General features: G+C 49.0%; 1 protein-coding gene across 2 annotated transcripts in view; it reads left to right on the top strand.

Annotated features, from left to right (window-relative positions):
- The window catches only part of PTPRN2 (protein tyrosine phosphatase receptor type N2), a 690,682-nt gene that overhangs the window by 413,177 nt on the left and 250,666 nt on the right, over nucleotides 1–26,839 (top strand). For both annotated transcript variants that reach the window (XM_067747597.1, XM_067747596.1), the window contains one exon: nucleotides 21,736–21,800. In XM_067747597.1, the coding sequence (XP_067603698.1) occupies nucleotides 21,736–21,800 (65 nt within the window). The remainder of the gene's footprint in view (nucleotides 1–21,735; nucleotides 21,801–26,839) is intronic.

The raw sequence follows: 26,839 nt of genomic DNA, 5'->3' as shown, positions 1-26,839 counted from the left end.
AGGCTTCCCTTTTCTCCACACCTTCTCCAGAGTTTATTGTTTGTAGATTTTTTGATGATGGCCATTCTGACTGATGTGAGGTGATACCTCATTGTAGTTTTGATTTGCATTTCTCTAATGATTAGTGATGTTGAGCATTCTTTCATGTGATTGTTGGCAACCTGTATATCTTCTTTGGAGAAATGTCTGTTTAGGTCTTCTGCCCATTTTTGGATTGGGTTATTTGTATTTTTGATATTGTGCTGCATGAGCTGCTTGTATACTTTGGAGGTTAATCCTTTGTCAGTTACTTCATTTGCAAATATTTTCTCCCATTCTGAGGGTTATCTTTTCATCTTGTTTATGGTTTCCTTTACTGTGCAAAAGCTTTTAAGTTTCATTACGGCCCATTTATTTTTGTTTTTATTTCCATTACTCTAGGAGGAAGGTCAAAAAGGATCTTACTATGTTTTATGTCATGGATTGTTCTGCATATGTTTTCCTCAAAGAGTTTTATAGTGTCCGGCCTTACATTTCGGTCTTTAATCCATTTTGAGTTTATTTTTGTACATGGTGTTAGGGAGTGTTCTAATTTCATTCTTTTACATGTAGCTGTCCAGTTTTCCCAGCACTACTTATTCAAGAGGCTGTCTTTACTCCATTGTATATTCTGGCCTCCTTTATCAAAGATAAGGTGCATGGGTTTATCTCTGGGCTTTCTATCCTGTTCCATTGATCTATATTTCTATTTTTGTGCCAGTACCATACTGTCTTGATTACTGTAGCTTTGTAGTATAGTCTGAAGTCAGGGAGCCTGATTCCTCCAGCTCCGTTTTTCTTTCTCAAGATTGCATTGGCTATTTGGGGTCTTTTGTGTTTCCATACAAATTGTGATATTTTTTGTTCTAGTTCTGTGAAAATTGCATTGGTAGTTTAATAGGGATTGCATTGAATCTGTAGATTGCTTTGGGTAGTATAGTGATTTTCACAGTGTTGATTCTTCCAATCCAAGAACATGGTATATCTCTCCATCTGTTTGTATTATCTTTAATTTCTTTCATCAGTGTCTTATAGTTTTCTCCGTACAGGTCTTTTGTCTCCTTAGGTAGGTTTATTCCTAGGTATTTTATTCTTTTTGTTGCAGTGGTTAATGGGAGTGTTTCCTTAATTTCTCTTTCAGATTTTTCATCATTAGTATATAGTAATGCAAGAGATTTCTGTGCATTAATTTTGTATCCTGCTGCTTTACCAAATTCATTGATTAGCTCTAGTAGTTTTCTGGTAGCATCTGTAGGATTCTCTATATATAGTGTCATTTCCTCTGCAAACAGTGACAGTTTTACTTCTTCTTTTCTGATTTAGATTCCTTTTATTTCTTTTTCTTCTCTGATTGCTGAGGCTAAAACTTCCAAAACTACGTTGAATAATAGCAGTGAGACTGGGCAACCTTGTCTTGTTCCTGATCTTAGAGGAAATGGTTTCAGTTTTTCACCATTGAGAACAGTGTTTGCTGTGGGTTTGTCATATATGGCCTTTATTATGTTGAGGTAGGTGCCCTCTATATGCACTCTCTGGAGAGTTTTTATCATAAATGGGTGTTGAATTTTGTCAAAAGCTTTTTCTGCATCTGTTGAGATGATCATATGGTTTTTATCCTTCAGTTTGTTAATATGGTGTATCACATGGATTGATTTGCATATATTGAAGAATCCTTGCATTCCTTGGATTAACCCCACTTGATCATGGTGTATGATCCTTTTAATGTGCTGGTGGATTCTGTTTGCTAGTATTTTTTTGAGGATTTTTGCATCTATGTTCATCAGTGATATTGGCCTGTAGTTTTCTTTTTTTGTGACGTCTTTGTCTGGTTTTGGTATCAGGGTGACGGTGGCCTTGTAGAATGAGTTTGGTAGTGTTCCTCTCTCTACTGTATTTTGGAAGAGTTTGAGAAGGATAAATGTTAGCTCTTCTCTAAATGTTTGACAGAATTCATCTGTGAAGCCATCTGGTCCTGGGCTTTTATTTGTTGGAAGATTTTTAATCACAGTTTCAATTTCAGTGCTTGTGATTGGTCTGTTTATATTTTCTATTTCTTCCTGGTTCAGTCTCGGAAGGCTGTGCTTTTCTAAGAATTTGTCCATTTCTTCCAGGTTGTCCATTTTATTGGCATATAGTTGCTTGTAGTAATCTCTGATGATCCTTTGTATTTCTGCAGTGTCAGTTGTTACTTCTCCTTTTTCATTTCTAATTCTGTTGATTTGAGTCTTCTCCCTTTTTTTCTTGATGAGTCTTGCTAATAGTTTATCAATTTTGTTTATCTTCTCAAAGAACCAGCTTTTAGTTTTATTGATCTTTGCTATTGTTTCCTTCATTTCTTTTTCATTTATTTCTGATCTGATCTTTATGATTTCTTTCCTTCTGCTAAGTTTGGGGTTTTTTTGTTCTTCTTTCTCTGATTGCTTTAGGTGTAAGATTAGGTTGTTTTTTTTAGGTGTAAGATTAGGTTGTTTTTTTGAGATTTTTTTTGTTTTCTGAGGTAGGATTGTATTGCTATAAACTTCTCTCTTAGAACTGCTTTTGCTGCATCCCGTAGGTTTTGGGTCATCATGTTTTCATTGTCATTTGTTTCTAGGTATTTTTTTGATTTTGTCTTTGATTTCTTCAGTGATCTCTTGGTTATTTAGTAGCGTATTGTTTAGCCTCCATGTGTTTGTATTTTTTTTACAGTTTTTTTCCTGTAATTGATATCTAGTCTCATAGCATTGTGGTCGGAAAAGATACTTGATAGGATTTCTTGATAGAATTTCTAGTTTTCTTAAATTTACCAAGGCTTGATTTGTGACCCAAGATATGATCTATCCTGGAGGATGTTCCATGAGAACTGGAGAAGAAATTGTATTCTGTTGTTTTTAGATGGAATGTCCTATAAATATCAATTAAGTCCATCTTGTTTAATGTGTCATTTAAAGCTTGTGTTTCCTTATTTATTTTCATTTTGGATGATCCGTCCATTGGTGAAAGTGGGGTGTTAAAGTCCCCTACTAATATTGTGTTACTGTTGATTTCCCCTTTTATGGCTGTTAGCATTTGCCTTATGTATTGAGGTGTTCCTATGTTGGGTGCATAAATATTTACAATTGTTATATCTTATTCTTGGATTGATCCCTTGATCATTATGTAGTGTCCTTCTTTGCCTTTTGTAATAGTCTTTATTTTTAAGTCTATTTTGTCTGATATGAGAATTGCTACTCCAGCTTTCTTTTGATTTCCATTTGAATGGAATATCTTTTTCCATCCCCTTACTTTCAGTCTGTATGTGTCCCTAGGTCTGAAGTGGGTCTCTTGTAGACAGCATATATACAGGTTTTGTTTTTGTATCCATTCTGCCAGTCTGTGTCTTTTGGTTGGAGCATTTAATCCATTTACATTTAAGGTAATTATCGCTATGTATGTTCCTATTACCATTTTCTTAATTGTTTTGGGTTTGTTATTGTAGGTGTTTTCCTTCTTTTGAGTTTCCTGCCTAAAGAAGTTCCTTTAGCATTTGTTGTAAAGCTGGTTTGGTGGTGCTGAATTCTCTTAACTTTCTCATGTCTGTAAAGGCTTTAATTTCTCTGTCGAATCTGCATGAGATCCTTGCTGGGTAGAGTAATCTTGGTTGCAGGTTTTTTCCCTTTCATCACTTTAAATATGTCCTGCCACTCCCTTCTTCCCTGCAGAGTTTCTGCTGAAAGATCAGCTGTTAACCTTATGGGGATTCCTTTGTATGTTATTTGTTGCTTTTCCCTTGCTGCTTTTAATATTTTTTCTTTGTATTTAATTTTTGATAGTTTGATTACTATGTGTCTTGGCATATTTCTCCTTGGATTTATCCTGTATGGGACTCTCTATGCTTCCTGGACTTGATTGGCTATTTCCTTTCCCATGTTAGGGAAGTTTTCAACTATAATCTCTTCAAATATTTTCTCAGACCCTTTCTTTTCCTCTTCTTCTTCTGGGACCCTATAATTCAAGTGTTGGTGCATTTAATGTTTTCCCAGAAGTCTCTGAGACTGTCCTCAGTTCTTTTCATTCTTTTTTCTTAATTTGCTCTGCAGTAGTTATTTCCACTATTTTATCTTCCAGGTCACTTATCCGTTCTTCTGCCTCAGTTATTCTGCTATTGATTCCTTCTAGAGAATTTTGAATTTCATTTGTTGTGTTCTTCATCATTGTTTGCTCCTTAGTTCTTCTAGGTCCTTGTTAAATGTTTCTTGAATTTTCTCCATTCTGTTTCCAAGATTTTGCATCATCTTTACTATAATTACTCTGAATTCTTTTTCAGGTAGTCTGCCTATTTCCTCTTCATTTGTTTGGTCTGGTGGAGTTTTTACTTTGCTCCCTCATCTGCTGCATATTTCTGTCTTCTTATTTTGTTTAACTTACTGTGTTTGGGGTCTCCTTTTCATGGGCTGCAGGTTCATAGTTTTTGGTGTCTGTCCCCAGTTGGTAAGTTTGGTTCAATGGCTTGTGTAGGCTTCCTGGTGGAGGGGACTGGTGCCTGTATCCTGGTGGGTGGGGTTGGTTCTTGTTTTTCTGGTGAGCAGGGCTGCATCCAATGGTGTGTTTTGGTGTGTCTGTGAACTTAGTATGATTTTAGGCAGCCTCTCTGCTAATGGGTGGGGCTGTGTTCCTGTCTTGCTAGTTGTTTGGCATGGGACGTCCAGCACTGTAGCTTGCTGGTTGTTGGGTGGAGCTGGGTCTTAGCGTTTAGACAGAGAGCTCTGGAAGAGCCCTCGCCAATTGATATTACGTGGGGCCAGGAGGTCTCTGGTGGTCCAGTGTCCTGAACTCGGCTCTCCCACCTCAGAGGCTCAGGCCTGACACCAGGCCAGAGCACCAAGACCCTATTAGCCACGTGGCTCACAAGAAAAGGGAGAAAAAAAGAAAGAAAAAATAATAATAAATAAAATAAAATAATTAAAAAAATTTTTAAATAACTAAAATAAGAAAATAAAAAGATAATTAAAAAAAAAGAGAGCAACCAAACCAGTAAACAAATCTACCAATGATAATATGCTCTAAATGCTAAACTAAGACAAACATAAAACCAGAAACAAATTAGATGCAGAAAGCAAACCCCAAGTGTACAGTTGCTCCCAAAGTCCACCTTCTCGATTTGGGATGGTTCGTTGTCTGTTCAGGCATTCCACAGATGCAGGTACATCACGTTGATTGTGGAGCTTTAATCTGCTGCCCCTGAGGCTGCTGGGAGAGATTTCCCTTTCTCTTCTTTGTTCTCACAGCTCCCGGGGCTCAGCTTTGGATGTGGCCCCGCCTCTGCGTGTAGGTCGTCTGAGGGCGTCTGTTCTTCGCTCAGACAGGACGGGGTTAAAGAAGCCGCTGATTCGGGGGCTCTGGCTCATCAGGCCGGGGGAGGGAGGGGTACAGAATGTGGGGCGGGCCTGCGGCGGCAGAGACCAACGTGACGTTGCACCAGCCTGAGGCGCACCGTGCGTTCTCCCGGGGAAGTTGTCCCTGGATCCTGGGACCCTGGCAGTGGCGGGCTGCACAGGCTCCCCGGATGGGAGGTGTGGAGAGTGACCTGTGTTCGCACACAGGCTCCTTGGTGGCGGCAGCAGCAGCCTTAGCGTCTCATGCCCGTCTCTGGGGTCCGCGCTGTTAGCCGCGGCTCGCGCCCGTCTCTGGTGCTCGTTTAGGCCGTGCTCTGAATCTCCTCTCCTTTTGCACCCCGCAGCAATGGTCTCTTGCCTCTTAGACAGGTCCAGACTTTTCCCCAGGCTCCCTCCCGGCTAGCCGTGGCGCACTAACCCCCTGCAGGCTGTGTTCACGCCGCCAGCCCCAGTCCTCTCCCGGCGCTCCGACCGAAGCCTGAGCCTCAGCTCCCAGCCCCGCCCGCCCCGGCGGGGGAGCAGACAAGCCTCTTGGGCTGGTGAGTGCTGGTCGGCACCGATCCTCTGTGTGGGAATCTCTCCGCTTTGCCCTCCGCACCCCTGTTGCTGTGCTCTCCTCGTGGCTCTGAAGCTCCCCACCCCCGCCACCCCCCGTCTCCGCCAGTGAAGGGGCTTCCTAGTGTGTGGAAACCTTTCCTCCTTCACAGCTCCCTCCCAGAGGGTCAGGTCCCGTCCCTATTCTTTTGTCTCTGTTTTTCCTTTTGCCCTACCCAGGTACATGGGGAATGTCTTGCCTTTTGGGAAGTCTGAGGTCCTCTGCCAGCGTTCAGTGGGTGTTCTGTAGGCATTGTTCCACATGTAGTTGTATTTTTGATGTATTTGTGGGGAGGAAGGTGATCTCCACGTCTTACTCCTCCGCCATCTTGAAGGTCCCCCCTGGATTTGTTTTAACATTAATATACAATTACCTTATTTATTTCACTAAAAAAACATTGTACATTATCTTGATGTTAACGCCATGACCACTCCTTCATATCTGTTTATATGTACCTCATGTTTTCCTACCCTTTCAATTTTTAATCTTTCTGAACTGCTGTGTTATAGATGTGTTTTCTGTAGGTAACATATGGTTTGGCCTGAGTGAGAGAATTTGTCCTAATAGTATAATCTAACCTATTTACATGTATTGTCATAATGATATATATTTTAATTTATCATCTTGTTTTGTGCTTTCCACTTTCTATGCTTCCTTCCTGTTTCTTCTGTTGTTTGTCTTCTGCCGTGTAGATTGTGTTCGTTTTATATTGTTCTCAAGTGAGCTGCAGTTGATCTTCACTCTTTTATGTTCCTCAGACTTTTCAAAAACAATTTGATCTGCATAATTCTAATTATCAGCTTCAGGAATTAAACTACTTATCTCCCCTTAAGAGGGCATTGAGGACATCTGACACCCATATTTTATAACATGGAGGCCTGGTTAACTTCATGCTCACCTTAGCAAAAGCATGCCTTTACCAGTGTCCGTGCTAATAGCTAAAAAAAAAAAAATTATAAGAAAGCGCAGAACCTAAAACTGCAACAGTGTGTCTGGAAGAAGCTTTTGTAGGGGCAGGTTGAAGGCCTTGTGGCCGCGAATCATCAGAAAATGTGTTGACGAGGAATGTGGCTGTTTAGGTGCCTTTTAATAAAAACAGCTTTGTCAGATTTCACTGAAATTTGCTTCAGGAAAGCCAATTACACAGTGAAATTGGTGGAAAATCTTATTATTATGAGTTCCTAGCCCTGGCTGTACCTGCTTACTTTAATGTCTAGAGATAAACGATAAGACAAATTTCCATCTCTCCAAAGCACCAGGGTCCCTCCCTCCCCCGTCACTTTTATTGAACGAGCAGTTCGCCAGGATCCATGCGTGGAAAATTGCTGAAGATAAACACCGTATTTTAAATTCCTCCAGGCAACCAGGCAGACTGGAAAAAATCATTGGAACAAATTGAAAACTGAAATGTTGATATCAGATATTAAATTAATATAAGTGAGATTGAAACAATATCTAATTAAAATAATTTGAAAAATGAGTTGGAAATTGAAGCTGACAGAGCTTTTACCAGCTTGTCACTGTTGTCACGTTGCGGTGAAGCTCTGTCCTCACCGAGCCCAGCCCGCTCTCGGGAGACTTCACAGGACAGCGGGCAGAAAAAAGCCGCCTATATTCACTCAGTCAGGGCTGGAAGACAAGGCCTGAAGGACCTTTCTGGGGACCGCGCGGTGGGGGTCTGACACACTGGCCTCTGTTTCCAAGGGAGGATGGCTCTCAGACGTGCATTTCTGCATTTGAGGCTGGACGGGTTCAGTGCTTCGCTTCACACAGGCAGTAAGGAGAGAAAGGGCAGGTTTGGAAGGCAGAGTGCTGAGGCCGCTCCCCGCTGCAGGAACCCCACGAGCGGGCAGGATGTGTGGCCCGGGGGTGCGCGGGGCGTCGCTCTCTGGTGCCAAGTGAGGGCTCCAAGGACGGGGTACCACGCCGCTCTCCGGATGCAGACGGGGCAGCACCTGGTGTGTCTTTCCTGCTCCTCTCACAGCCGCTTTGGGACCGTCCGCGCATCTCTGCTTATGAACCAAAGATGATGGGAGGGGAGCCGTTTGTGGCGTTGAAACGCGCACTTCTTCGTGATCCCGGGTGTCCTGAAGCGGAAGATGGCCTGGAGTCTGGACGCCTGCCTGTAGGGCCTACAGCCACACCGAGGGCCTCGGGGAGGAAGCGCGCGTCCACCTGTCTGTGCGCCGGGGCGTTCCAGGGTGTGCCTCAGCCCCAGGCTGCTCCCTGGGGCCGAGGCGGCGGACACAGAGTCTGCACGACCCTGCCAGTTGTGGGTGGAGGGACGTCGACCGGACTCTGGGCACGCCAAGGGGAGGGGTCACTGATATGCTCCGTCTCGCAATCCAAACAGGAGTTCCTGCAGCAGATTGCGCACAAACGTTGAATAATCTGACGATTTTATAGCCACACTTACATACAGGTGCAGAAAACTGCTGATCATTTGATGTCTTACGCACCTTGTATGTATCATTCCCCGAGGTTTACTCAAACTCACTTAAGCCTGGAGCAGTGGAGGAGGGAGTGGGGACTGCCCAGAGGATGGCTGGGGTTTCCCTGCTTCACCAGTGCACTGAGAGAACTAGATACTGGGACTGATCGTCATTCAGAAAACAAGCAAAAATGCCGGAATATGAAGATAAAAAGAGACAGTTTCAAACATATTAGGTATCTGGCAACATTGAAATCCTTAGAGATCCCAGTTAAGTGAAAGCAGGAGCCTGGGACGTAAGGGAGAGTAATGTGGACCTTTATCTTGAGGGTAGTTTCCAAACCAGGTGAACTTGAACTTTAACATTCATGACCCCATAGACTGTGGAGGACAGGAGGAAGACCCAGGGTGGGACTAACACAGCGAGGCTGGTGAGGACCCACCACAAGCAGCCAGGGCTACCTCCAAACCACAGGGGGTGACAGCAACCCCTGACTGCCCCGTTTGACCCTGAGGATGGGAACTGCCTGTTTCCCGAGTTGTCACCGGGTATGGGGCTGGCACTGGGTGCTCGCAGCCCCACAGGAGTGTGCCGTCCACCTGCACACCCCCTGGTGGCCCCAAACCCCAAGCTCGCAATTCAGTTTAAACTGGTCCCAAGTTGACAGGGATTCCAGAAGCCTGGAAGAAGGAAATGCAAATCCTTTGAAGAATCCTCCATTTTCTCTGTCCTCAAAGGATTCCCACAGTTAAAATCCCGAGAAATAGGAATTTCAGAACATGCTGGAGAATAAGGCACCATGAGAAAGGTCACCTGAAAGCACGGACAAAATGAAACCTCAGACACTGACTAGTAGACATGGAACGTGAATTCAAGAATCATGGTCTGTTTAGAGGAATACAAGAGAGAGAAAATATGACCTAAAGATGTCATATTAAAAATGACCATTTTTGTCTTAAAAATGACCAAAAATACTTTTTAAAAGAATAGAATTTTTTAAATGATAGGTACAATTATAGACATTTTAAACTCAGGAGGCGTGTTTAATGACAGATTAAATCTAGTTGAAGAGGGAATTAATGGACTAAAAGATAGAACTGAATAAATTATCCGGGATGCAGCCTAGAGAGAGAGAAAGAAATGGAAAATATGAAAAGAAAAAAAGGTAAGTATTCCTAGAACACAAAGGAAGATAATCTTTTATACACTTACTAGGAGTTCCAGAAGAAAGCAGAAAGTGGTCAAGCTGCAATGTTTGAAGATATAATGACTGAAAAAGCCTGTCACTGATGGAAGACACCAGTCCTCAGATTCAAGAAGCCTATTAGCGTGAAAACAATTCCACACGTAGGTTCATAACAGTGACACTGCAAGACACCCAAAACAAAGAGAGGATCTGAACGGCAGCCAAGGAGAAAGACAAGTGATGCAGGAAGGAATGAGAATTTTATTCATGGCTGATTTCTCAGCAGCCAAAATGAAACAGATGACAGGAGAGTAGTGTCTTCCTATTACTGAAGGGAAATTGTTGTCCACCTGGAATTGTACCAAGAGACAGCATCTTTCAAAAATGAGGGCTTAACAGAAAATAAGGTTGAATGATGATACTTTATAAAAAAAAAAAAAAGAGTTTGTCACCAAGAGGTTCTCATTTAAGCTAATTCTAAAAGATTTACTACAAGCAAAAGAAAATAACCCCATAAGGAAGACCTTGAGTGCAGAAGGACTAATGAGCAAGGGAAACAGTAAATGTGGGAATGCAGCTAAACAAAGTATACTGTTTGAAATAAAAATGTTTTGTGAGGCCAAAACAAGGGAGGATTGAAATAGTGATCATGAAAGCAATAGTATTTAAACTGAGATCACTTAGGGTCTTTGTAATGTTTAGGAAGAGAGCATAGATCTTTACTAACATGAGCGTTCGCTGCCTGTGGGTAATATAGTCTCTGGGAAACCACTGAAAAATAGAAATAGAGAATATTACTTTCAAACATAAAGACAACAGAGGATGCTAGAAATAAATTCAAATATGTCAGAAATCACAATAAATGTAAGCGAACAAAAGTTCCAGTAAAAAACAGAGATTTACAGACTGGAAAAAAATATATATAGGTATATGTTCTTTCTGAGACATAGGTAAAAGAATACAAAAAGATACATATATATATGTATATATATATAGAGAGAGAGAGAGGGAGAGAATATATATCAAAATGGAAATTTAAAACATATAATCAATAATAATGAATAATAGAAATACTGAAGTATATTTTAATACTTGGGAGTTTGCTTTAAAAGCAGAAACTTGAGAGAAATTTATTGCTTCAACTGTTCATATTAGAAAAGAAACAAGACTTAAATTAATTAAGTTTTTAATTTAAGAGTTAGAAAAAGAACAATGGCATAAACCCAAGCAAAGTGGAAGGAAGGAAATAAAAAAGATAAAAGGAGAGCTGACTGAAATAGAGAACAAATATAAAACAGAGAGGATAAGCAAAGCAAAATATTTCTTCTTGGAAAAAACTGATAAAATTGAAAAATCTCTATCATAAATGGTCAAGATAAAAGAGAAAGAAAGCAAACACTATATTGGGAATTAAAAGTGGAATGTAAATAAAGATGCTTTAGTGTATAAAAGGATAGCAAGAGGGTGGACAATGTTGTGGTAGTTCATTTGAAAATTTAGATAACATAACCATAATGAAGAAATGGAAAACTTTAATAGTCCTATAACCAAAGAAGAAATTGAATTTATAGGTAAATGTCTTCCCATGAAGAAAACGCCAGGCCCACATATTTTATAAGTACACGTTCCTTCTACACATTCAAATAAACCCAGTCTTACACAAAACACCCCTGTCTCCTCAACTCATGAGTTAGGATAACCCTGATACCAAACTCGACAATGACAGTGCAAGGAAGATAAATTAGAGATGGATTTCCTTCAGAAACACAGATACACAAACTAAACCAAATACAAGGAATTAAATCTAGCAATTTATTTTAAAAATACATCATGAACAATGTAAGGTCCAATATTAGAAAAATAATGGATGTAATCTACCACATGCATAGATTAAAGAAGAAAAATCGTGGTTATCTGAGTAGATGTCGATAAAAACATTTGCTAAAAGTTAGCATTCATTCATAAAAAATGCTTAGTAAAGGAGGATGAGTTTGTTAACTTGATTTTAAAATCCTACAGAAATATCATACTTGATAGTGAAACATTGAAAATATCCCCTTTAGCACCGGAAATCGACAAAGATGCGTGCATCCACTACGTTTATGAAGTGTTCTACGGGAGGGTCCCGTCAACTCGCGGTAAAGCAGGAAAAAGAGAAGGTGGGGTTAGAGAGGAGGAAACAAACCCATTACTTTTTACAGGCAATCTTGTTGTTTACTCAGAAACACCAAGGAAAATCCAGATAAATTAGTCAGGTAGTTGAGGGTTGCTGTGTATGAAATCATGGGCAAAACTCAATTGGATTTTTTCTATACTTCAAAAATTTAGAAAATATAGTTTTTAAAATGATAATTGTTTACCATAGAATGAAAAAGAGGTACCAGGAATAAATATTTTTCTGTGCAAGACCTTTATGGAGAAAATTATAAAACTTTATTGAAAGATGTGAAAGAAGGCCTTAACACCTGGGAAGATTTACCTGCTCACAGGTTGAGAATAATGATGTTAATTCTCCCAAACCTCCAGATTCAATACAATTTTAACAAAAATCTCAGATTTATTTTTCTATTGTGTTTTATTTTTTATATTTATGTGGAAACTTGACAGACTGATTCTGAAGTGTATTAGAAAATGCAAAGAGCCAGAACCGGTAGGGCACCCCTGCAGGAAAGCAGCGGGGTGAGAGGCTGCCGTGCTGTGATGCAGCAGGTACCAGGTACTGGGGCGTGTGGGACGGGGCGGGTCTGGGCGCACAGAGACTGGGGGACCCCGAGCCCAGGAGGCCCGGAAGTGGGCCCTCCTGTGGAATTGGTTGCCGATGGAGCTGGCATTGCAGACTGGAGGGAAGAAGGGCCTTCTCTTTAAATTGTGTGGCAAAAACTAGGTGTCTGCTTAGAAAACGACCTCTCCTCATCCACAAAATCAGCTCCCAGAGGTAGGACTCACCTGTGAAGGGCAAATCTTAAAGCTTTTAGAAGAAAATATACAATGATATCTTTATGATCTTGGGGTAGAGGAGAATTTTTTAAACAAGATACCTGAAGTGCAAACCTTAAAGAAAATGATAAACTAGACTGTATTAAAATTAGGAAATGTGAAATAAGCCAAATGACAAACTGAGATAAGGTAGTAACACATGTAACTGACCAAGTATTCGTGTGCAGAATGTCTCAAGACCCCCTACAAAGCAATAAGAAAAAGACAAACAGCCCAACAGAAAAATGGGCAAAAAACACCACAAAAATTTCATCTAAGAGGAAGCACGAATGGTGAACAGACAGACACACAAGGGGCTCAACCTGATCAGAAATGGAAGACACACACATTGAAAGCACCAGGAGATACAATGTAACGGCTACCAAATGGGCCAAAATGTTCATCTACAAACTGGTGAGGGTCTGGAGCAGGGGGAACGCTTGTGAGCTGATGGCAGGCGTGTAAATTGGTGAAATCACCTTGGGACTCTATGTCCTAGCGATTCTATTAGAGAGCATTCTCTCCACCTGCCTGGAGTTGGGCAGGGATGCTCACGGCCACACCATTTGAGAGGCAGGTGAAGAAGAAACAGGCCCGTGGCCCCTTGATTGGACAACTGGCCGGAAAAGTCAGTCCGGATGTGCTGAATGTATTAATGCAGCCAGAGAGCAGTGAAAACACACAAACCACAGCCAACGCAGGACCCAGTCGGGCCTCAGAAACGCCAGGGTCAGCGCAAGGTGCAAGTTGGAGGAGGACCTGTTTGATGACGTTTCATCTCATTAAATTCAGACCCAGCAAAAGCAAACATTGTGCCCATGTGTGAGAGAAAGTCTGCAGAAAGGGAAGCCGTCACCCCAGAATTCAGAGGAGTCACTGCGTCTGATGGGGAGGACCAAGTAGGGCCATGATGGGTGCTGCGAGTACCAGGTGCGACGGAAACGCCGCATTTCTTTTGCAGAGGGTGGGTTAGTAACTGGGCGTTTGCTTATTATTCTTTATAACCAATATATATTTTATAAAATGTCTAATCTTTAATTAAATACCGATATAAAATATTGATATTTTTGAATTACAAATTAACAAAACAATATTTCTAACAGTCAAGAGAACGTCCCGTCCCCGTGAGTCGGCAAGGGAGATGCTTTCCAGGAACCTGTGACACACATGTAAACATGTGGTGTATTTCGTACGGACGTAAACCAATACTCATTTATTTTATCTCTTTATCAACCATGTTGCTCTTTTCTCTCTCAGCACGGGGAGCCTTGGGTGATGTGGAAACGAGCCCTTTTGCATCGTGTAAATGTGTCAGGTGGCGTCTCCTCAAAACAGAAACCCTTTTAGGAAGCCAGAGGGCGCTGCGGCCCCTGATGGGGAGGTGCCTGGAGGCCCGTCCCTGGTGCCAGGCCTCACCGCGGGCACAGGGACACGATGATGCAGGTTCTTTGGGGACGGCCAGCTCCGCCCCCTTTGGAGACCAGACTGAAGGTGCAGAGGAAGCTGCTGTAACTTCCGTCTGCAACACTCCCCCACCCTCCTCCTTCCCTCCCTGGGAACGAAGCCTTAAGTGCTGTCTCTGGTTCTGGTATATTCGTGTCAGGGAAGCAGTTATGCTCCGGGATTATTTTAATTCTCTCTGACAGTTAGCAAAATCAAATCCCCAAATATCGTGGCAGCACGCTACTGTAGGTGACTCAACGTAAAGTGATGGACAGAGGACACCTCCCGGGCCGCGCTGTCACGGGTGGGGCTGCGATCACAAGAGCCACCAAGCGCCCTCCTGCGGCCGCTCAGCCGGGTCTGGACAGCCAGTCCCGCGTGGTCCGCGTCACACTCGGGCAGTGGGTGCCGCGTGGGAAGCGGGAAGCCTGAGCCGAGGAGCCTGAGGGCGTCTGCACTGCGTGCAAGCTTGAGCCAGAGCTCACAGCGGGTGGGGGGCGGGGGGAGGGCGGGGAGGGGAGACCCTCCGTCGTGAGCATGCTCCGTCCAGTAGGCATCCTCGGACTTCTTTGGGTCGACGCTTTATTCAAACACTGGAACTGTGGGTGTGGAAAAGCTCCCCCCAACACACACACATATGTGTGACGGTGATAACCTGGTGATTCATGGTCCTGGTAAGAGTAACAGGGCAGAAAACACCAGTAGGGCCTAAGTTCGCTTGTTCGCTGTACGCATCGCGTCCCGGTTCCCCCGAGCGCCTCCTGTGTGCTGACGCTGTCCTAAGCCTGGGCCCACCCTGCCTCCAGGGAATGTCCTGTCTGTTGAGCTACGTTCGCGCACATTCTGTTGTCTGGGGATAATGGCTCTGGGGAAAAAAGCAAAGCCGGCTGGGGAGCGGAGGACCACACCGGTGAGGGGCGGTTTGATACTGGGTGGAAGTAAGGTGACTTTAAACCAAGGCGTGGAGGAGGCGAGTCACGTGGACCCAGGGACCCCGGGAGCAAACGGCAAGTGCAAAGGCCCTGCGGCCGGAGCGCCCCTCCCCACCCCGGGAATGCTCAGGCTGGATGGGGCACCGCAGCGGTGGTCAGGGGTGCCCGCAGGGCCGCGCCACCTGGGCGTGAAGACCTTGCACCTGTGACAGGAGCCTGAGACCTGACTGTGAGTGAGGGGTGCCCCCAGGAGAGGATGATGTGACCAGCTCGCGTTGTCACGGGGCCACCGGGCTGCCTGCTGGGAATCAGCTGCCCCAGTGCTGGGGACCCAGGCCAAGCACGAACCAAGGCCCTGCACTGGGTTTCTAACAGTGAAAAGTCTGCGTCAGGCTAACGAGCTGTTGACATTCTACCTTTATACTTGAAAAATACATATTCGTAGTGAAAAAATGTTTAAATATGCATAAAGCTATGGGGTTTGCTCTATGGGTTTTGCAGCCAAATATAAAAGACAGCTGGATTGAATTATTGTCTTGCATGTTTGGGTATTGTCTTAGTGAGTTAGCAGAATTTGGGTGGGTAATGAGTTAAAGCATACACAATCCCTAAATTATAGCGCATTTATTTATAAATGTATTTTCTTCCCTTTGTTTCACAGAATCACTGATAATATTGTTTAAAGAACATTTTCATAAAATCTGTGCATCTAGACAGAAATGATCCAGCTGCACACAGTATATAAAATGTGCAAGTATTTTCATCAGAAATATAAAATACATATGAAGTTGCAAATTAAATTTATATGCCTTCAAAAAGGCATTTTTAAAAAAATTCTAAATGAACTATTATCGTTATAAAAACAAAATATAATTAATAAACAGCAAAGCTTTAAATCTAAAGTATTTAAATAAAGCTGAGTTTTTTATTCTATTTTTTGAGCATGTAATCGAATTGTAGTTATTTTTATAAAAATAAAGTACGTGCAGTTTAGCTTCAACGTGCATCTGGTTGCCCACGCGATGAGCCAGGAGCACAGTTCGTGGCGTCCCGTCCAGACTGACATACCGGAGACGGGGAACCAACAGGTGTCATTCCAGGAGCAACATGCTTTCCCGCTGCTGCAGGTACTGGGACGGTCCGTGGAAACTTGCAGAACCGCAAACCGAGATGCAGGGAAACTCGAGAGTTGGGCATGCAGCCCCCTGGGAAACGGGGCCTCTCCGGGCACGAACCCTTTGCTTTTTGGCCGAGAGGCAGGTTTGACAAGTTAATTAATTTGTGTCTCCTCTCCCCTGGCCCCTCGCCCTGCACTCCTTCCTGCCCTGCCGTTCAGACCCTCCCCGGCCCCTCCTCAGCTCAAAACCCTCGCGGCGTTAGGTGGCAGCAGCGTGTTGCCCAGAGGACACGAGGGCGTGCAGCTCAGCCAGGGTGGCCCTGTCGATGACGGGGTCAGCACCTCCGCTCGGGTCCTGCTGGGGCCCCGTCCACTCACCCTGCGGGTCTGCAGGGCACAAGCTGCCAGGGCCCCTGGGGTATGTGCCTCAGTGCGGCCAAGCCCGAAGCGGGGGCTCGGCCCGGTGCCTTCCACCTGTCCTCGGGCAGGTGTCGGGCAGCTCACCTCTGGTCCTGGGAGGACCGCTGCTCGTGTGGCCGCCTGCTCTGAAACACACGCTTGGCCCTGAGAGAAAAAAAGGGAGGTGCGGGCAAGATTGCCCAGAGCGCCGATGAGGGGCCAGGCAGCTGGAGCGTCGGGGTCAGCCTTCTCTCAAGCCTGCTCCCCTTCCCAGGACTGAGTTCAGCCCGACAGGTTCCGAGCAGTGGGAGTCTGTACGGGAGGGTCGAGTCACTTCCCGGGCTGGTGACCGGAGGCCGTGCGATTTCAATAAGGCTGATCCCAGGGCGTGGGGGACAGTGGGTCCAGTCAGTGGCTGGCCCCCGAACGGTCTAGACTGTCCACTTCTGCAGACGCCTCTGGGTGGGACCAGGTGCAGAGCGGATGCATGTGTCTCGGGGTGGAAATACGCAGGGGATGCAGATCGGTAACCCCAGGAGCAGTGCTTTTGGCTGTGCCAGAAGCCGGCTCCACCCTTTCCCCAAGGACCCCAGCCCCCTGGTGTCTGCCCACCTCCTGCACCCCCGCTCCCCGCCCTCGGGCTTTCTAACGGGCCACGGCCGTTAAGTTGTCCCTGTAGCAATTTAGATCACAGAAGAGACTTCTGCACACCCTTTCAGGTTAAAATCACGAGGATAAAGAAAGAGGCAAAATTATTCCACTGTAGCTACGTGTTTAAATTATATGGAATGCTGCATAAATTGTCAAGTGCAAAGAATTACTCTGATAAATTAAAATACTAATTAAATAGGCTATTGCAGAATCTTGAGAACATTGTAGGGTTCTGCTCCTCCGGCTAATTTGCATATCCTTCATCTAGTGAATTTAATTTTAAAGGACTTCTTTTTGTGTTTGGAAACCCTTTTTGTCTCCCGCGAAGATAAGAATGGGCTTTAGCATTGTTCTCGCCTTTATTAAAGCAGCTCCTCCTGGGGTCTCTCAGTCCTGGCCTGCTGGTGGCTCACGCCCACCAGCTCCGGGTCTGCATTTGGCCATGAAATAACTTGGAGCCCACATTCGACAGAACATGTAGCCACAGCAGAGCTTTTCTTTTCCTCTCAGAGGCCTCAGCAAAGCCTGAAAAAGTGGCAGTGAGTTTCACGCCCCGGTGGAGGGTGATGCTGCAGTTGAACGGGTTTCCAGAGAGGAGTGGTTGCTGGCCGGGAGGGGAGCCTGGGGGCTGGTGCCCGTGAACCAAGTCTGAATGCCTGATGGAGGTCACGGCGTACATCCGGGTGAGGGAGACCACGTACGAACGTATGAGATCCAGTCCCACTGAGCAGAAGGGATGGGTGAGAGGAAGTCCATGCAGCCGTGCAGGGAAGTCTCAGAGGAAATATACACAATGGTGAATGTGTGAGAAGGGTGCTGGGGAAGATTCCGGAATGGCCTGAGAGTTATAAAACGTGCTCAGGACTACTGGGCTTGTTGCTCTTTTAGGTCAATTTGAACTAAAATAAATAAATACAGATAAACAAACAAAAACCCAAAGGGCTGTGCTTAAGATAAATTGTGTACCTTTCACACACGCTGGAGAAAAGGCACCATTACAGTGTCTCTGGCTACCATCCCCACCAATGAGAAATTTCAGAGAACGAAAAACTTAAATAAAGAGCGAGACGGGCTTTGTTGAAAGGACGTGATGCCCAAGACTGAGAAGTTCGCAAAAGAGCACGAAACCACGAGCAGTGGGTTGAAGTCCCACGGACGCGCGTGTGCCAGCCGCCAAGGGGACTTGCAGGTGTGACTGGAAACCGCATCAGCCGTCTCTGTGGGCGTTTCCGGCTGAGGGCAGGAAGATGGGGGCCCTGGGTGGGTTCTCGGAGGACCCCAGCTCCAGGCAGGCCCTCGGGGCACTGTCGCTCTCTGGACGAGGATGGAGGTGGACTAGAGGTGGATGCAAAGGTGGCATGCTTCACGGTTCCGGCTCAAGTTGTTAGGAGGTGCCACGGCCTCAGGAGGCTCCCATGGGCATCACGGCAGAGGCTCCTCGTGTAAACAGCCCCTGGTGGGGACAGCCTCAGCGAGATGCAGAGGCTCATGCTGTCCTTGGAAAATACAAGGAAACGTGGACAAAGTGGGGTTTTGGGGGCAGATTCACCACTTGCTGAACAACAGCCTCTATAGAACAGAACCTGTGGGTTAATGTAAAGCTGAACAGTGGTGACCGGTCCCCCCCGCAGGGTGCCGCTCCTGGGTCTGCCCTTGTTGTGTGTGTGTGCCCGTGTGTGAGCGCCCACGCGTGCAGTTATTTGGAGGAGGTCCACTTTGGGGAGGGGTGGTTAACACCCTGCGTCACGTGAGGAACATAATAGGATCGGAGGATGGAGCAGAGCGGGGACAGACGTGGCGTCCTGACCCAGGTGACAGTGATGGGCCGCCTGCCCACCTGATCTGTCACACCTGCGGAACAGGTGACGCTCCTGGGACTCCCGTAGCGGTTAATGGAATGACCGGGAAGACAGCGATCCCTCGTGCTGATGCTGGAGGGACGAGGTCACGTCCAGGCCACTTTCCAGTGGATCCCGGACGCTCTGACTGCCCTCAGGACGCACCTCCAGCACGTCTGTCCCATCCATCCCAGGGTTTTCATTTCTCAGGGACAATTCCATGGAGTGCTGTGTCAGTTCTCAGTGACAAACCCTTAATGGACGCAACCCCTTGTCAGCACGAGTCTGGGTCCCTGGGCTCCCTGGCTGGACCCTCAGGCAGGACGTGGACCCTGAGAGGCGGTCAGCCCGGAGGGTCCGCAGTGGCGCACTTGGGGACGGGTCACCATGAGGGTGAAATGACATCACTTTCCAAGGCGACGCCCATGGTTTTCCGAGGATGATGCCGCCATCAGGAACGTTGCTCAGGTAGGCTCCGGGGTGACCTTCCAAGCAGATGATGCCCCTTCTAGAAGTGTCTGCTTTGTCGGAGGTGCCCGTGGGAAATTTTCTGGTAGAAACGAGGACGCGTGTCTTTCCTCCACAGCCTCTGAGGCCATGAGCTGAGGTCGGTCAGTAGTGGGCCCCGTTCCCACGACGGTGGCTGGAGCAGCCCGACTGCAGATGTGTTCAGATGCGGGGAAACACGCATTTTAGAATCGAGGAAACGTGACATGTTAAGACCTAGACTTTGGGTAGAAACAAAGTACTGTACGGATGGGGCTGGAGCCGGCTGGACCGGTTACTGGAGCTCGTCTTTACTTTTTCAGGAATTTTGAGCCGGTTATTAAACAGCCGTTAGGAAAAATTACGTTTCACACACTTGCAGTTAATTACGTTAAAGACAAGAGGCCTCGATACCCAGCCAGTCGCCTGTACATTTCACCACTGCCGGGCGCTGCGGCTCCCCTCCCCCTCCGCACCCCACGGGGGGCCGGAGCCGTGGTCACAGAGGGGAGAGGTTGGGGGCGTGTCTGGCGGGGAGGCGGCTGCCAGGGCCTGGGGCGAGGAGCCCGCGCGGACCCTGGACTGGCCTGTGGCAGGGGTGCTCGGGGGACACGGGGGAGCTGTGCTGAGGCTGACTCTCCCGCCACGTGTGGGACGGGGACAGGGCCCAGGCACAGAGCCTTCTGCACAGCGTCGGGAGCGGGCGTGGGTCTTCGGGCAGCGAGCGAGGCCCACAGTCACCTCGGGGCTCCGCGGGCTTGTGCAGGACACAGTCAGGACCTGTCCCTTGTCCCTCAGGCCCGTCCCCGCAGCCGTCACACTGCCCGCCCGGTTGGGGACCCATGGCGGCCGAGCCTCAGGTGTCTCCACCTGGCCTTCCCAGCAGCTTTGCTGACCCCTGGACTGGGTCATCTGCGTCTTACTGCCCGGCTGGTTTGTTCCTTCCTGAGCCTGGAATGCCTGTCGCTTCTCGCAGCAATGGCGGAGCACTTTCATTTCCATCTTTACTTTGTGCTTTGTGTCCCTCCGCCTATTAAAGGCTCACTATTATCCCCAAGGAGCCTGTCATTCAGCAAAATGCCTCCTTTGTTCACAGGGGAACATGAAAATCAATTGCTTTATACTCTATCTCTTAAGAATATTCTCCTCCATTCAAGGTTTACCTTTGGGCCACTGGCCCTCCCTGCCCCTCGGCACCCCCCAGCTTAGAGCTCTTAAAGTGCTGGCGCTCTATCTAACCCCAGGTTGGCGTCTGCCCCACCCCCCGCCCCGCCCCAGTGCTTGCATAATTACCTAAATGTAAGAAATAGGAAAACTTTCTACCAGACGATGAGAGAGCCCCAGAGGCAGGGGAGGCAGGCCATAGCAGGATCCGGGTTGTATCCCTCTGAAAGATATAATTTCATTACCCAAGACTAACGTAGGTGTTTTACAATAAGAGGTGAAAGTAATTGCTATTTTCCTGCTATCTCGTTCTGCATTAATCACAGTTGCAATGCACTCTTCCTTCTTAGGGTTTGCAATAAAATCTATTTTTTTCTGGGTTTCATTTCCAAAACGACAGGGGCTTTATCCGAAAGAATACTTCTGCAGAATCATAAGCCAAGGTCAATTGCTTTGTGACACACTCCTCTCCAAGAGGTGGGGACCGCGGGTTGCTGTGCTGGCGTCGGGATTAACTGGGCTTCCTCTCCGGCTGCTAACTGCTTCCAGGGCTCAATCCGCTTGGTCGGACACGGAGGGTAACTTATTCTCGGACAGTCTTCCTCGCTCTAAGTCAGGAGCAAACTAGGATGACGGTTGATTGTGGTGGAGGCAAATTATTATAGGATATTCTCCTGGGGCAGGAGTAAAAGGGGTACAGCAGCTCCCAGGACTCACGGAACGAAGGCGCCGTTCAGTCTCGCCTGCTAGCGAGTCTATCTTGTGAACGCGGAATGCGTGTGAATGGAACCCAGTTCCCAATGATTATACACTTGTAACCATCATATCGTTCCAAAGTAAAGCTCTACAGTTTGCAGAGCAGGTCTGCCCACCATTTCTCAACCAGTCTTCACAAGGATACTGTGAATTTCCTATGGACGTTCTGTGGGCAAAGCTGGAGGGACTCACGTCCTGGTCCTACATCTGCCGGCCCCTCGGTGGGGAGCCCCCTGCCCCGGTTTCCGCCCCAGGCTTGTCCACAGCACCCGTTAAAACGGCGATCTGGCAGTGACTATGGAAGTGTCTGCAGAGGGGGACGCTCAGGGTGTCTGGAGAACGCTTGCCTCTCCAAGCTGACCGCTTACTTCTTAATTTCCCCTAACAGTTGACAACAAGGACCAACTGGAAAAAATGTCTGGACTGAGAGTTCTTCGGACCGGCGTCGGCTCGGTGAGTAGCTGCGGGCAGTGTGGCCCGGGCGGCCTGAGGCTCGGGCCGGGGGCAGAGGCCAGTCGGCACCAGGCGGGGGGCTGTGGTGGCGGCGGCCCCGGCGTCTGGGCCGGGTTAGTCCTCCCGTCCCGTCGGCAGAGGTGCTGACGCGCCACGCCAGGCTCGCCTGACACTGTTTGGTTGCCTTTGAAATCGTGATTCGGTGTCTCCCAAGGAAAAGCGGTCGTGGCTAAGAAAACGTTGGGTGCTTCGGAAACGTGTGCTTCCTCCTCCAGACGATTCTCAGTGGCTGAGTCTATATAGCAAAAGAAGTTGCTCTTTCCTCTGGGTCTGGTGGGCACGCTTCCGTCTTCCTTGCTAAAGGCGCGTATGGGGTGGGGTATGAGAGGAGGACTGCTGATAGATTTAATGACCCTCAGAGGCGTCGTGTCCCCACGTCGCTGCGCTGGCCTCAGAAGCAGGTACTTGACCAAACTCTCCATCCGCAATTAGAGCCGCTGGCACTCAGCCCCAGGCCCTGGCGGACGCCGGAGCCCCACATCGTGGGCAATTGATGAGTTGTACGCACAGCAGCGGACGCGACTCCTCTCGGGGGTGGCTGTCTGTGCTCGCGCGTCTGAAATCCCAGATGTCACGGCGCCCGCCGTGACGGTAATTAACTAGAAAGGGCACTCACTTACGACGCTCCTCGCCCAGGGCGGAGATGCCCCCACGAGCCACTCCAAGGCCAGCCGCTGCCTTTGGGGGGGCTCCGCTCGGCCGGCACGGTCCCGGCTCCTGGAATAAGAACTTGTTTAGTGGCCGGTCCTCCGCAGACGGAGCCTCCAGCGCTGCAGGCAGTGGGCGGGCGCCTCGCCGGGGGCGCCTCGCCGGGGGCGCTGGCCTTGAAGTCACCGTGTTCCCGGCACGCGGCGGGCAGCTCGGTGACCACAGACTCATCAGAGCGTGGGGCTGGGTTGATGAGGCTTTGACAGCTGAGGACATCCTGGTCTTTTCTCCCGAAACTCACAGTAACTTTGGCGGCCAGGGAGGGGGAGGGGGGCGCCGGGAGTCTGTGGGTCCCTAAGACCATCTGTACCACATGGGGTGCAGTGACTACTGGCGGGAAGGGCCAGAGGGCTTGGAGGATCCGGGCCCGCGACAGAAGGTTCTGACCCACAGCCCCTCCCCTCCCCCTCGTCCCTTGGCCTCCGCAGGTGTCCCTCCTTCAGGAGCAGCCCTGGTGCCCAGCGGCCGGGGGCAAGTCCAGACTGACTCGGGTTCGGGCCCTTGGTGTTCTGGGGTCAGAGGAAGCTCAGACGCTGGGCCTAACCCTAACCCCTCCCTGTGCGGGGGGCAGGGAGTGTGTTCCATAGAGGCGGGCTGGGCCGCCCTGGAGCAGGGGGCAGGCAGGGCCGGGGGGCAAGGTGCAGAGCCGGGGGCTGGGAGGTGCCTGGAGCCGCCCGGTCCTCCGCCCGCCCCGTGGTTGCGGTTCCTGGGCAGCGGGGAGGGTGGCGGCGGTGTGCTAGGACTTCGCAGACTCATCTCACTAGAGGTCACAGGCACAGATCCCAGAGGATGCTCACCGCCCACCACCCTCCTCGCGCCCAGCAGTCAGCGCCCAGCGCACACACACACGGCCGCCCCATCTGTGACCTGCCGCCTGCATCCCTGCGCGGAGACCGCGCCTCCCTCGGGGAGCCCACACCCCCTCCCTCCGGGCACGGTGCCCCCCCACGGCCTCCTTCCTGTCCTCTCGTCCCCTCTCCTGCGTCGCCACTGCTCCATCTCCCTGGCCCCATCCGGTCAGCACACAGATATGCTCCAGTGTTTTCTGATTCACTAAAGTAAGAGCTCCCGGGACGCTGGTCTCACCACGTCAGCGCTTTTGCCTCCCACTGGCTCCCCGTCTCCTTCAACACAAAACTACCCTCACGTGTGTCTGTATCCCTCGTGTGGACACATCAGCACCTGTTTGCTCCTGACACCCGGCCAGGCCTGGTCCCCGCTGTCCACTGGACGGTCCACCGTCTGCAGCCCCAGAACCTCAGCTGTCGGCCCATCTGCAGTGGTCACTGTCCTGAGCGTTGCTGACTCACCTTCTGAAGCCCGGCTGCTCTGAGCGCCTCTTTCTGTGGGATCTGCGTCTCCCTGAGGCCATGGGCTTTATATCGTTTGTATGGGGATGACCCCAGAGTCTACCTGCAGCCGGGCCCAGTCGCTGTGTTCCAGGCACGCAGAGCCGCCGGCCCCTGCCTTTCTGTCCTTGGAGACCTGTGACGCATTCCCCGAGCCCGGGCAAAGCAGGGCTCCTAACGTCCCGCCACCACCTGGCTCTGCCGCGGCTCCTCGGCCCAGTAGTGGAAGCTGGTGACGTGCTGTCCAGGAACTGGGAGCCTGGGTTGCTCTCGGCTTGTCTGTGAAGATGACAACCTAACCTCAGAGGGACGTCCTCTGCCTGTTCCAGGTGCCCGTCTCACGTGGGGGCAGGAGGTCCCGGCTAGACTGGGGGCGGGAGGCGGGCGGTGGGCACAGGGCAGAGCAGAATCCCCACTGCGCCACTCCTGCGTTTTCATCGAGTCTGACCCGCGTCCTCTCTGGTCCCCAAGTGGCCAGAGCCTGACCTCACCCTCCCTGGGGGCAGAAAACGGCCACCTCCCAGACCATTTATTGGTACTTCATTCACCGATGGAAACGTGGGTGAGAAGCTTGTCCACCCTAGTTCTCCCTGAGCCGCCTTTGCCTTCTTAGGGCCCCAGGGGTTTCCTTGGTCCACGCAGACCAGCTCTCCAGTCTCCTGTCCTCTTCCACGTGGCAGTTTTCCATTTCAAAAGGCAGTTCTGCTGTCACTTTTGAAGTTGTCTGGGGTCATTCTGATGGGTTCTCAAGCCCAGAACCCACATTCATGCAGCTTTGCCTGACCGGTCTCCAGTCTGGACGGAGGGAAGGAGCGTTTGTATATTTGAAGTGAGTTTTGGATCGTGAAAACGGGAGCAGAGACATTTTTAAAAAGCTACCAATACTTTCTTTTCTAACTTTAGTTGCCTCCTGCAGTGTTGAGCCTGACTTTGACGCTTCTGGTTTTCTTTGGAACGTATTTGATATGAACGTCTCTGCTAATTCCTGACTCTGGAAAGTAAAGCAGAGTTTGATTCCTCGAAATCTAGCAGCATTTACCGCGTGTCTCCCTGGTGCTTGTGATTCCACATGTGATGACAGATAGCGGAATTAAAACCTTTTAAGCCAAATGGAAACATCTCAAAACAAAATTTAAAGGAAATGAGAGGCTACAGTAGACACGCACGTTCCTGATAGATTTTGGTATTTTGACGTGTTTCAAAATCTAATTTCTGATATCTTGAAAGTATTCACATTTTTTCAGATGAATAAAGTCATGTTTCTTCCAAAGGGAGATTATGATATTACCAAGAAAAACTCAAATATTTGGCAGAAAAATAGATGATTGTCCCCAGGCGAGCATTTCCATGAGTGTGGCTTCCAAGGTGTATCTGAAATAAGTCATAACTTCCTAAGTTCTCGATAGTGTGATAAACGCGGTATGATTAACGATGAACCTGCCCACGTTTCAGCAGGAGTCTCAGTGCAGCCGCGGGAGGCTCGGGGCTTCAACAGGGAAACCCAGAAGCAGCGCGTTCCCGGTGCAGACGCCCCGCTCAGCCCCGGACGGGCTGCCTCCCGGGCAGAGTCAGGCAGGAGGGGACAGGCCTCCATGCAGGTTCTGGAAGAGAGAGGAGGAGGTTTTCCTGGACCCGTTGAGGGTCCTCGGCTCCAAAAGGTAAACTGATGAAGACAGAAAACAGGAGCGAAGCAGCACCTTTATTTAATCTGAGTTTCACGGGACACGTGAGGGGGTGAAGCCTGCAGACGTGGGTAGACCGGCCGCCTTCTAATGGGTTGGTGGGGAGGGCCGGGGGGCGTGGGGACCCGAGGTGGGTCTGCAGCAAACCGGGTACAGGGCGGGCACAGCTCCCACGAGGGTCTCAGGCCTGCTTCGGGGAGAAGGGGGTGGACAAGGTTGGAGACACCTTCGGCCGAGGTGTCGTGTTTGGGGCAGCGTGTCCTGCACCCACCACTCATGCCGTGGGATGTCAGACCTGGTTTCAGGTACTTCAAAGAGCCCTGGGCTTCCAGAGCTCTGCTCCATGGGGGCGGGAGGCCGCGGGGCCCCAGCAAACCGCCGTCCACGCGCTGGTTTAACCCACTGAGCTTCCCTTGCTCAGTCACTGTTTGGGGTCCTGGGTAGGATTTTGTCCAAAGAAAGGATTTTTGTGGCCAAGGCTGTGTCAATCCCCAGAGCCCCTTCAGAGTCTACGAATCCATGGTCGTGCTCCTGCCCCCACAAGTCAGTGTGACTTTGTCGTGCGATGTGTGTGTTGGTGGGTGTGTGTGCCTGACGGCCGTCCCATGAGGCCGAGCGGGTGGGACGGGGGTCCGTGATGGATGTCTGAGAAAATGGCTCGTTTCCTCTGCAAACCCCACTTGGTCATCGCCCGTCTGCTGGAAGGGATGCTGCTGCTTTAATGAGCGTTACCAAAACCTGAGCCCAGTGGTTTAGGGATTTCTGAGAGCAACTGGGCATCACACGTCAGTGGACAGAGAAATGCAGGCGGGGATGGCCCGAGTCACGGGGACCCTCGGGGGAGCGAGTGTCCAGCCGAGTCCCCGGAGACCCGACCACAGGTCTGGATGGACTCGGGGGAAGACTTGACGTCGAGGGCCCTTTGCCACGGTGTGGAGGAGGCACGGAGTGACCCCACCCCCAGCGAAGACGGTGGGACGCAGCTCCACGTGGTCCGCAGTTTGAGGGGAAGCTGTCACCCCCCACGTGTCGCTTTTCACGCGCGGACGGAGCCGGCACCTGCCTTTAGCACACTTACTAAACACCAGCAGGTGTGCAGTCGGGGCTCACAGGCGATGGGGCACTTGGCTTGCGGGAGCGCGTTGTGGCCGTGTCAGTGGGTGACTGGCTCTCGGGCCTGGGGGGCGGATAAGTTTGCAGTGAGGCGGGAAGCCCCGTGGCAGCTGGGGGCCGGGGGGCG

Source organism: Pseudorca crassidens, chromosome 8, assembly GCF_039906515.1.
Source record: "Pseudorca crassidens isolate mPseCra1 chromosome 8, mPseCra1.hap1, whole genome shotgun sequence".
Classification (NCBI taxonomy): Eukaryota; Metazoa; Chordata; class Mammalia; order Artiodactyla; family Delphinidae; genus Pseudorca; species Pseudorca crassidens.
Note: the sequence above shows the minus strand (reverse complement) of the source record. Positions and strands in the feature narration are given on the sequence as shown.